The 12,112-nt window shown below is 36.7% G+C and overlaps 1 protein-coding gene across 1 annotated transcript; it reads left to right on the top strand.

The window, feature by feature from the left end:
• The first annotated feature begins 842 nt into the window (after positions 1–842).
• Positions 843–11,222, top strand: LOC140965568 (uncharacterized). Its single transcript, XM_073425666.1, has 6 exons — positions 843–1,155; positions 1,412–1,684; positions 10,141–10,301; positions 10,445–10,550; positions 10,619–10,744; positions 10,844–11,222. Exons 1-6 carry the CDS (start codon positions 964–966, stop codon positions 10,976–10,978), a joined length of 993 nt encoding a protein of 330 aa, XP_073281767.1. The 5' UTR covers positions 843–963; the 3' UTR covers positions 10,979–11,222.
• The last annotated feature ends 890 nt before the right edge of the window (positions 11,223–12,112 follow it).

Genomic DNA, 12,112 nt, shown 5'->3' with positions numbered 1-12,112 from the left:
GCTGATTTTACATTGATCTGTTTAAGTTCTGATGAGTTATTTTTGGGGATGACAAGACTTTTTTTGGAGAGCTAGTAACTTTTTTTTTAATGTAATTCATTACGTCGTGAAAATACTTTGTTTGTTATTATTAAGTGTGGTCGAAGACATGAATTAGTTTTCTATTGTGTTTTTATTTAGAGACTTGTTTGTTTCATAATTCAGTCATATGATAAGAAGATTACAATTTTCATTTAAAAAAAATTCGGGTCTAACGGGTCTCGCGGGTCTACCCGACCCCATTTCGTATTTGGGGTGGGGTGGGTCCGAAGAATATTTAACCGAGGTGGGGCGGGTAATGTGTCAAAGTTTTCTTCATGGAGCGGGTCTTGGGTTTAGCCATACCCACCCCATACCGCCCCATTGACATCTCTATATGCTAGTTTCTTAACATATTTACCATTATGTTTCTATAAGACTATAACCAACCAAAAAATATAATAATTAAATAAATATAAAATGGAAACATTGTAATAAAAATTGTGGTGTTATTATTAATATTTTCACATATATATTTCAGGGCAAAAACTTGTGTGAGAATGTCCTACATGTCGTATTTTGTGAGACAGATCTCTTATTTGGGTTATACATGAAAAAATATTACTTTTTATGCTAAGAATATTATTTTTATTGTGAATATTAGTAGGATTGACCCATCTCACAGATAAATATTCATGAGATCGTTTTACAAGAGACCTACACTTTGCTAAATTAAATCGGAAAATTGACCATTTGGCCGATCTGACCATTCAACGGCTAGTTGCTTTGAACAAACGACCCCTCTATGCTCGTGCAATATACACACACACATATGTAAATATAATCGAAACGGCCAAAATTTTTGCCAGAACCCATGCCCGTAATTTTCCCCAAAATTTCCAATCATTATTGGAAGCAAACCCTAATCGGTGTTTTTTTGCAGTAATGGAACTTCCGCAGGAAACGGAGGATTATATTCGAGAATCAATCGATGACAGTGTGGGCCTCCCGGTGCCCTCCAACACCGTGCTTGATAAGCTTCATGCAGTCGAAGCAGCCAACCTTTGCCTCCGCAAACAATATCTGTCTCTGCAATCCAAAATGAGAGAGAAACACGAAATTATCGAACGGGCTGGGGTTCTTACTCTTATCCCTGATTTTCTCCCGCGTTCATGTCTTTGTTCAATTTGGAAAAGAAAACGTTGCATAAAGATTTTAGGTCTTAAATTTATGCTTTTCTCTGACTCATGTTTACTGTTCAAGATGGGAATATGATTTAATATATAAATTTGAGTGGGCTAGCTTTTTTACACTCACCCTTTGTTTTTTCCACTTCTGCACACTTGCATTTTGTGTGAGATTTGAAAAAAGTTTCAACTTTTTATATGTTCAGGCAGAGGCGAGTATGAATGCAATTGCTTTAAAGAAATTTGTGGATGAAAACCAAAAATTGGCTGTGGAATGCACCAATTTGTTGGAGCAGAGCAACAAATGGGAGAGGGAGTGCTTGCTTTACGAACAAGATCGTGAAGCATTAATGGATTTTGCAAATGAGACAGATGAGAAAGGCAAGGAAGCTGAATCTCGAAACCAAGAATTGGTGGAGCAGAACAAGAAATTGTTAGAAGAGTTGCAATTTTTTAAGTTATGGGCTGAGGCACATACGGTAATTCATGTCATGACTATCTTATGTCAATGGTGTTGCTTAGTTGATCTTAATCATGCATTATATGTTAAGCATCCTCATAATTAACCAAGAGGAGGACCAGATTTGCACGGGAGTGTGCGCATGATCCCTTTGCATCTTTCTGTAACATATATTAGAAAGAAATAAGAAAACTACTTCTCAGAATTATATGCTTGCGTTCTTGTTATTTTGCAGTAGACTATCAGAAGAAAGCAACTAAATAGGTGTCCTGAAGCTTTTAGAAGGTTTAACAAAACATTTGGGAAATTTTGAGCCGTGGGCTTTAGTAGTATAGCTGGTAATTTGTTGGATGATAGAAATATAATTGTTGACTAGTTTGTTTTTCGAGGATTAAAAAATTGAAATCCTGATGAGATAATTCCTAATATTCATAATAGAATATGAAGTGAACTTGCTACATCACATTGGCAATAAATTGTGAATGCCATCAGCACGACTCTGTTCTTTGAAACTTGTTGATCTCAATATGTTTTCAACCAATTTTTTTTCTCCACCGTGGATTGATGCCATACAAGCATGAGCTGAGGCGAATTTTATTGGCCTTTAATTGAAAAGTTGAATATTTCTGTCCTTGTATGTAGGATATTTTTTGGGATTTATAAGGAGAATGGTATGTGGAAAGCTGAATCTCTACAATGTTTTCTCCATTCTACTTCCCTCCCTTGCCATCTTCGAACCTTATTTTCCCAAAATCTGGCCTTAAAATACCTAGGAATCGAACTGTAAAGTTAATTCAACCCAAAATTTCTTTGATAATAGGTGTTGGGATATCAACTTTTATTTTAACAGGTGTTGAATATCTATATATTTGTCTAGTTGAGAAGGATATTATCTATTTGTATTTTTAATTTAAACTTTGGTTAGGATTAGACTGCTTCATGTATTATAGGGATAGTTTGGTAGACTAAGACTTATTTAATTCAGCTTTGTATGTTTTTGGTTAATCAATGAAATACAGTGTACTTTCTTCTCCCACACTCACCTTACATCAAGCTACATGTTATCAGAAGAACCAGGAAAACCTTAGCCCATGACTAAATACGGCAGCACAACATCTTCATTCTCTTTCAACGCCTCATCACAGCCACCACCACCACCACCCGTGTTTGCCCTCCCCGACTCCTCTCCCATTGTTTCGATCACCTGCCATAAACTACATTGGCAAAATTATCTCCAGTGGTCTAAGTCCGTCACGATAGAATATGAAGTGAACTTGCTACATCACATTGGCAATAAATTGTGAACGCCATCAGCACGATTCTGTTATTTGTAACTTGTTGATCTCAATATGTTTTCACCCAAATTTTTTCTCCACTGCGGATTGATGCATTACTATACAAGCACAAACTAAGGCGAACTTTATTGGTCTTCTTTGAAAAGTTTAATATCTGTCTTTGTATGTGGGGTATTTTTGGGATTTATAAGGAGAGTAAATGGGTGGAAAGCTCAATCTCCACAATGATTTCTCATTCTACTTCTCTCTGTTGCCATCTTTGAACTTTTTTTAAAAATCTGGCCTCGAAATACCCTGGAATGGAACTGTAGAGTTAATTCAACCCAAAATTTCCTTGACAACAGGTGTTGGGAAGCATATGATATCAACTTTTATTTTAACAAGTGTCGAATATCTGTATACTTGTCTAGTTGATAATGATATTATCTATTTGTATTTTGAATTTAAACTTTGATTAGGATTAGATTGCTTTATGTATTGTAAGGATAGTTTGGTAGACTAAGACTTATTTAGCTTTGTACGTTTTTGGTTAATCAATGAAATATAGGGAACTTTCTTCTCCCACACTTCACCGTACATCAAACTACATAGTATCAGAAGAACCAGGAAAACCCTATCCCATGACTAAATACGGCAACACAACGTCTTCACTTTCTTCCGATGCCTCATCACAGCCACCACCACCATTTGTGTCTGTCCTCCCCAACTCATCACCCACTGTCTTGATCACTAGCCGTAAACTACATGGGCAGAATTATCTTCAATGGTCTAAGTCCGTAACGATAGAATATGAAGTTAACTTGCTACATCAGATTGGCAATAAATTGTAAACGACATCAGCACGACTCAGTTCTTTGAAACTTGTTGATCTCAATATGGAAACTTGTTGATCTCAATATGTTTTCACCCAATTTTTTCTCCACTGTGGATTGATGCATTACTATACAAGCATTGAATATCTGTTTTTGTATGTGGGATATTTTGGGATTTATAAGGAGAGTGGATAGGTGGAAAGCTCAATCTCTACAATGTTTTCTCATTCTACTTCTCTCCGTTGCCAGAATCTGACCTCTGAATACCCAGGAATGGAACTGTGGAGTTAATCCATCCCAAAATTTCCTCGATAACAAGTGTTGAGAAGCTTATGATATTAACTTTTAGTTTAACAAGTGTTGAATATTTATATGTATGTCTAGTTGATAAGGATATTTTCTATTTGTATTTTGAATTTAAACTTTAATTAGGATTAAAATGCTTTATGTATTGTACGGATAGTTTGGTAGACTAAGAGTTATTTAATTCAGCTTTGTACATTTTTGGTGAATAAATGAATTAGAGAGAACTTTCTTCTCCCACACTCATCGTACATCAAACTACATGGTATCAGAAGAACCAGGAAAACCCCCTAGCCCATGACTAAATACGGCAACACAACGCTTCACCCTCTTCCGACGCCTCATCGCAGCCACCACCACCGTTTGTATCTGCTCTCCCCGACTCCTCACTCACTGTCTTGATCATTTGCCATAAACTACATGGGCAGAATTTTCTCCAGTGGTCTAAGTCCGTAACGATAGAATATGAAGTTAACTTGGTACATCACATTGGCAATAAATTGTGAACGGCATCAGCAAGACTCAGTTCTTTGAAACTTGTTGATCTCAATATGTTTTCACCCAATTTTTTCTCCACTGTGGATTGATGCATTACTATACAAGCACGAAATGAGGCTAATTTTATTGGCCTTTCGTTGAAAAATTGAATATCTGTCTTTGTATGTGGGATATTTTTGGGATTTGTAAGGAGTGGATGGGTGGAAAGCTCAATCTCTACAATGTTTTATCATTCTACTTCTCTCTGTTTCCAAAATCTGACCTCTGAATACGAAGGAATGGAACTGTAGAGTTAATCCAACCCAAAATTTCCTCGATAACAAGTGTTGAGAAGCTTATGATATCAACTTTTAGTTTAACAGGTGTTGAATATCTATTATATTTGTCTAGTTGATAAGGATATTTTCTATTTGTATTTTGATTTAAACTTAATTAGGATTAAAATGCGTTATGTATTGTAGGGATAGTTTGGTAGACTAAGAGTTATTTAATTCAGTTTTATACATTTTTGGTTAATCAATGAATTAAAGAAAACTTTCTTCTCCCACACTGACCGTACATCAAACTACATGGTATCAGAAGAACCAGGAAAACCCTAGTCCATGACTAAATACGGCAACACAACGCGTCACCCTCTTCCGACGTCTCATCACAGCCACCACCACCATTTGTATCTGCCCTCCTCGACTCCTCACTCACTGCCTTGATCACCTGCCATAAACTACATGGGCAGAATTTTCTCCGGTGGTCTAAGTCCTTAACAATATAATATGAAGTGAACTTGTTACATCACATTGGCAATAAATTGTGAACGACATCAGCACGACTCTGTTCTTTGAAACTTGTTTATCTCAATATGTTTTCACCCATTTCTCCACCATGAATTGATGCATTACCATACAAGCACGAGCCGAGGCGAATTTTATTGGCCTTTAATTGAAAAGTTGAATATCTCTGTCCTTGTCTGTGGGATATTTTTGGGATTTATTAGGAGAATGGTAGGTGAAAAGCTCAATCTCTACAATGTTTTCTCCATTCTACTTCTCTCCCTTGCCATCTTTGAACCTTATTTTCCCAAAATCTTGCCTCAAAATACCCAAGAATGGAAATGTAGAGTTGATTCAACCCAAAATTTCCTTGATAACAGGTGTTGGGAAGCTTATAATATCAACTTTTATTTTAATAGGTGTTGAATATCTATATACTTGTCTAGTTGATAAGGATATTATCTATTTATATTTTGAATTTAAACTTTTATTAGGATTAGATTGCTTTATGTATTGTAGGGATAGTTTGGTAGACTAGAACTTATTAAATTCAACTTTGTACGTTTTTGGTTAATCAATGAAATGTAGAGAACTTTCTTTTCCCACACTGAACGTACATCAAACTACATGGTATTAGAAGAACCTGGAAAACCCTAGCCCCTGATTGAATACGACAACACAACATCTTCATCCTCTTCCGACGCCTCATCACACCCCACCACCTGTCTGCCCTTCTCGACTCCTCGCCCACTGCCTCGATCACTTGCCACAAACTACATGGGCATAATTATATCCAATGGTCTCAGTCTGTCATGATGTTCACACGAGGCAAGGGAAAAAATGATATTTTATTAAGGTATCCAAATGTCCGGATTCCGGCGACTCCAAATTTAAAGCATGGAATGCCGAGAACAAAATGGTAATGTCTTGGCTCATTAACTCGAAGACGCCTTACATTGGGGAAAATTTCCTGATCTACAATTTCGCCAAAGAGATCTGGGATGCCATCCGCGACATTTATTCTTGCCGTGACAATACCTCAGTATTATTCAAAGTTGAATGATTACTCCACGATCTGCGTTAGGGTGACAATAGTGTTCCTACGTACTTTATTGTCTTCACCCGATTTTGGCAGAAACTGGACTTGTTTAAAGTCTATGACTAGAAATACCCGGATAACGAAGCTCAATATAAAGACATATTGGAAAAGAAACTGATCTTCAAGTTTTTTTTAGCCTAAACCACACACTTTATGAAGTCATGGTGCATTATGGGAACAAACCAACTGCCCAGCCTTCGGACTGTCTTCTCCGAGGTGCGACACGAACAGAGCCATCGCAAATTGATGCTGGGATCCTCACTTTACACAACGGCTATTGATGGGGTCTGCTCTTGTTTCCCACATGCCATCATCCCATCGCCACGGGGACCCGTCGGCACGCAATTCTCAACAATATGCCCCCACTGGTGGATAGTTTATACGCCACAGACGTCGACGCAAGTCCTATTTTGGTTTATTGTGATATCTGCTAACTTTCAAAGCACACATGTACCACTTTTACATCACTATCCTACTAATCATCTTTCCTCGGTAATTCGTAGTGATATATGGGATTCATCCAAAGTAAACAATGTCAATGGTACACGCTGGTTCCTCTTATTTGTGAATGATACAAGAGTGTCATGGGTCTTCTTAATGAAAGATAAGTCCGAAACCACGAATCTCCATACAATGATAGAAGCACAATTTTCGTCCTATAAACATGTCCTCTGCACCGATAAAGCTCGAGATTAATTCAATTATGTTCTAGGGTGTTGTATCACATCCCATGGCATTGTCCATCAAAGGTCCTGTGTCGACACCCCTCAATAAAACGGGGTCTCTGAACGGAAAAATCGTCCTCTGCTTGAGGTTGCCCATTCCCTACTTTTCACTCACAAAGCCCCTCTGCATTTTTGGCGTGAGGCAGTACTCACTGCTACCTATCTCTTCAATCGGATGCTCTCCAGAGTCCTTAATTATTCAACACCTATTGACACCCTCGTCAATGTCTTTCCCAACACACATCCTTCATTCGATTCATCTCAAAATTTTCGGTTGTTCGGCATTTGCATATCATTTCCAACATCGAGGCAAACTCGATCCTCGCGCTATCGAGTGTATTTTTCTGGGATACTCCCCAAATCAAAAAGGATATAAATGCTACTCTACGCTCATGAGAAAATTCTACAATTCAATGGATGTGATCGTTGAAGATGAGCCATTTTATCGCAATTGTTCTACTCTGGGGAGAGCAACATGACCGGATATAAAAATTGGGAGCCTATACTTTTCGAACCACCATAAGCCACAATTCATGATACTCCACAAACTCCATCACCTAAGTCAACTACTCCAAACACACACTCAAGGTCTATTCTTGGAGAAAGGCCATTCACCTGGAATGTCAACAAAACCGGTCCAAGATCAACCAGCCACTGACACTTCTCCAAAGCCTATTTCCCATGAAAACGACCAAGGTACTACTTGTCTTGACTACAACTCTCTGTGTTACTGATAATAAACCCATTGCACTAAGATCCAAATTGGAAATCAGCTGTCTTTGATGAAGGCTCTCCATTAAACACAAGGCTGACGGGAGTGTTGAACGATATAAAGCACGACTAGTTGCAAGTAGATACACTCAGTCGCATGGAATTGACTATCAAGAGACATTTGCACCAATTGCTAGACTCAACACTGTCCGATTACTTTTATCAGTTACTGCAAATCTTGATTGGCCTTTATTCCAACTAGATGTAAAAAATGCATTTCTCAATGTGGATCTTGAGGACATTGCCCCGGGATTCATGACCGACACTATGAACAACGAAGTATGCAGGTTAAAGAAATCTTTGTATAGCCTAAAACAATCCCTTCGTGCTTGGTTCCATCGATTTACTATTGTGTTAACAAATGGTTACCTATAGTGTCAGTTTGATCATACTTTATTCATGAAGCACTCTGAAGGAAAGATCTCACTCCTCATTTTTTATGTTGTTGACATCGTACTCACATTAAATCATGAAGGAGAAATGGCCCGTGTGAAGAATGTGCTCTCAAATTAATTTGAAATGAAAGATTTAGGACACCTTAAGTACCTTTTGGGAATGTAAGTGGCCCGATCCTCTCGTGCAATCTTTATTTCACAATGAAAGTGTGTCTTAGATCTACTGAAGGAGACTATGTATGCTAGGATGTAGGCAAGTTGATATTCCAATGGACCAGAATGTCAAGATAGTAACAAAAGAGGATTGTGTTCCAGTTGATAAGGGAAGATACCAAAGAGTGGTTGGTAAACTGATATACCTACACACACTCGACCTGATATTGGATTTGTTGTGAGTGTCATCAGTCAATTCAAGAATAAACCCATTGAGGAACACATGGAAGCAGTCTACCAAATACTGAGGTACCTAAAGGGAACGCTTGGAAATGGGTTGCTTTTTAGAAAATGCACAACCACGAATATCAAAGTGTATAGTGATGCTGATTGGGCCGGCTCTCTTATTGATAGAAGATCTACTTTTGGGTATTGTACTTTTGAATGGGGTAATCTAGTTACTTGGCAGGCAAGAAGCGATCAATTGCAGCTCACAGAAGTGCTGAAGCAGAGTTTCGGGCTTTATCCAATGGAATTTGTGAAGGTATGTGGCTTAAAAGACTACTCAACAAGTTGAAAATGGAAGACAACCATTCAGTAGAATTGATGTGTGACAACCGGACAGCCATTAGGATAGCCAAAACTCCAGTTCACCATGATTGGACCAAGCATGAGGAAGTTGATAGACACTCATAAGTGAAAAGATCTAGAAGAGAATAGTTAATCTCAACTGCGTCCCTTCACATTTACAGAAAAGCCCTCTATCGACCCAATTTTGAAGATTTGAAGTCCAAGCTTTGCACGACTGACATATACTACCCAATTTGAGGGGGAATGTTGAATATCTATATATTTGTCTAGTTGACAAGGATATTATCTATTTGTATCTTTAATTTAAACTTTGATTAGGATCCTATTGCTTTCTGTATTGTAGGGATATTTTGGTAGACTAGGACTTATTTAATTCAGCTTCGTACGTTTGTGGTTAATCAATGAATTATAGGGAACTTTCTTATCCCACACTCACCGTACATCAAACTACAACATGCTTGTCCCCATATTTTTGGTTGGCACCATGTGATAGTGTCATTTCTCATGCCCGAGCTCGGTAACCAATTGGCCTTGGAATGTAATCCAACATAATTCCATCTTAATATTTGTTGTGTGAAACCCCAGTCCCAAGTGCCATCTGTTTTTACGATGTAATTTATGTTAACTACATAGTTATTTGGTTGAAAATGTGTTGGTTGTGCTGTAAAGGGATGTCATATTACAAAGTTCAATTTTTTTTTTAAATCAAATCTCGGATGCTTCTGCCTCAGATGCTTCTGCAGAGCCTTTGCCTGTCAATGCAATATCCAAGTGTCTGCTTCTAAGTTACATAAAGGTTTCAAAAATCTGTAATGTAATCTTTTGACTTTCTGGAAGCTGAAACCTCCAGTAATAGGTGAAAATTTTGATCATGTAGGTATAGTAGTATTGTTATTCCTTAATTAGTTTTGTGTGTGCATAGGATGTTACTTTTAGTGAGCTATATGTTTTCCCCAACGTATAGTGGATTACGCAGATGGATTTGGTTAATTACGTTGTGTTACTTAAATGTTCAGGATATCCACTTCTGTTGATTCTAAAAACTTTGTTCTTGTGATTAATGAAGGTTGATGTGCCTGACTACGGCCTGCATATGGAACAAGTGTTACTCGATTCACTGTTAACTTCTATGTTTGGCAAGGATGATTTAGAAACAACTGCACTTTGCTTTTTGGAGTCAAATAGTGCAATCGAAGTTTGCCCAAAACTACTGAAAATGTGGAGTAGGTGAGACTAATATTTCAATGTAATTCAACTGATGTTAACTAGGAAGTTATCAAACAGCATTAACTATTATATCACTCCAGATTTCGATATGCTTCTGTTTCTGCTTTTGTCAAATGATTTCTGAAGTTCCTCTTTCATTCTAGCCTGAAGCCTGCGACGCAAAAGATTGTAGCAATGGTAGCAGAAATTAAGAACTTGGAAAAAGATAAGGATCATTTAAAGGTTAACCTTAATAGAGCTGAAGAGGAGGTATGCACGCGAGCGCATATATGCTTCAGCTTGCACGTCTTCCTTAAAACATGTCCTTGCATTTTCAGGTGAACGTTCTGTTTGAAGTATGCAACAAGCTAGATGAGGAAAACCAAAGGTTGATACGGCAATGTAACAGAGAAATGCATATTTCTTCCTCCGATGGAAAGCGTACGAGCAATACTTCTGGAAAGGTTGGTGCTAGCGTGAGGCACATATCTATTGCATTGAGTTTGTTTTTTTTCTATCAAAGATATTCAGCAGGGATAAAATTCAATGTAATTGGTTTGCAGGGGAAACGGAAGTCTAGCCCAAAAACAAGCAGTACATTGGAGATGAAACTTGATTACAGTGATTCTGATTCACAAAGACAGCCACTTTCGCCTCTGCAATCTAACTCACCCGAATCTAGAATACGCAAGAAGTAGCTCCAGACAGAGACGAAACTTGATTACCGTGACGTGAATTCACAAAGACAGCCACTTTCATCTCTTTAATCTAACTAACCCAAATCTAGAATACACAAGAAGTAGCTCCAGATATGATATGAATGTTGCTGTATATCCGTGTTTTCTTTCTTTCTTTCTTTCTGTCTTCTTCTTTTTGTTAATTGTCATTCAAGTTAGGGACATTTACTTGGGCGAAATCATGATGCTAAAGTGATTTTGATGATGAAGAAACCAATTAGTTTTTTCCCCTATTGCTATATGATCATATCCTTGAATCATTGGATTATTTATGTCTTTTTTTATAAGACTACTACAGTTTGTCTTAATCGAAATAAATTTATATCATGAAAATTCAACTCTCAAGGGCTTTAATTCCAAAAATATAGTCCTAAACTTTGCACAAAACTATTTTTAGTCAAGGACAGATTGTGAGGCATAAAATTGCAATATGCAAAGAAAATGAATTGTATGTTGCATTTGGATAAATATATTTAATTTGTATGAAGAAAATTTGATTTGAGAAGGAATTTGGAATTTAAATTACTCCTATCTAGTATGATTTTGGAATCTATTATAATTACTAACACTTTTTGCATAAATTAACATAAAATAAATTGAAATTCATTTTTATTAAATTAATCCGAATAAATCGAATGAATTTGAAATCACGAGTATAAATAATTTTAAATTTCTCAATCTAAATACATCCTTAAATGATTGAGCAATACATAATGAATTGAAAGTTTTTTTTTTTAAATATTATATATATGTACAAGATATGATTTGAATATGTAATTTAAATTATAACAAACCAATTACTCTTCCACTATTCCACGTTTCTACTTATTTGGTTATATTATGAAAGCATGTCATGTTTTTTTCCTTCTTTCTTTAATTTTATTTGCTTTTAAATAAGAAGTAGCGAACTATCAATCAGATATTTAACACTACGTGTTAATTCCACTACTTCAAACTTTTATTTAAAACCATTTATTTTATAAGTATAATATTTAATTCTGTTAAAAAATAATATTTAAATATCTTAGATTTTAGGAATGAGCTTTTGTCATTTTACCAAAAATTATCACCGACGGTGACGATGGAACTCCAGTA

The sequence above is a fragment of the Primulina huaijiensis genome, chromosome 2 (assembly GCF_012295235.1).
Source record: "Primulina huaijiensis isolate GDHJ02 chromosome 2, ASM1229523v2, whole genome shotgun sequence".
Taxonomy (NCBI): domain Eukaryota; kingdom Viridiplantae; phylum Streptophyta; class Magnoliopsida; order Lamiales; family Gesneriaceae; genus Primulina; species Primulina huaijiensis.
This window is presented reverse-complemented; position numbering and strand designations above follow the sequence as displayed.

What these genes read in the sequence shown, in the direction of transcription:
- LOC140965568 (XM_073425666.1), top strand. Translation starts at nt 964, where the DNA reads ATGGAACTTCCGCAGGAAACGGAGGATTATATTCGAGAATCAATCGAT. An exon ending in TATGGGCTGAGGCACATACG is followed by an intron (nt 1,685 to 10,140) that starts GTAATTCATGTC and finishes TGATTAATGAAG; the next exon opens with GTTGATGTGCCTGACTACGG. An exon ending in CTACTGAAAATGTGGAGTAG is followed by an intron (nt 10,302 to 10,444) that starts GTGAGACTAATA and finishes CTTTCATTCTAG; the next exon opens with CCTGAAGCCTGCGACGCAAA.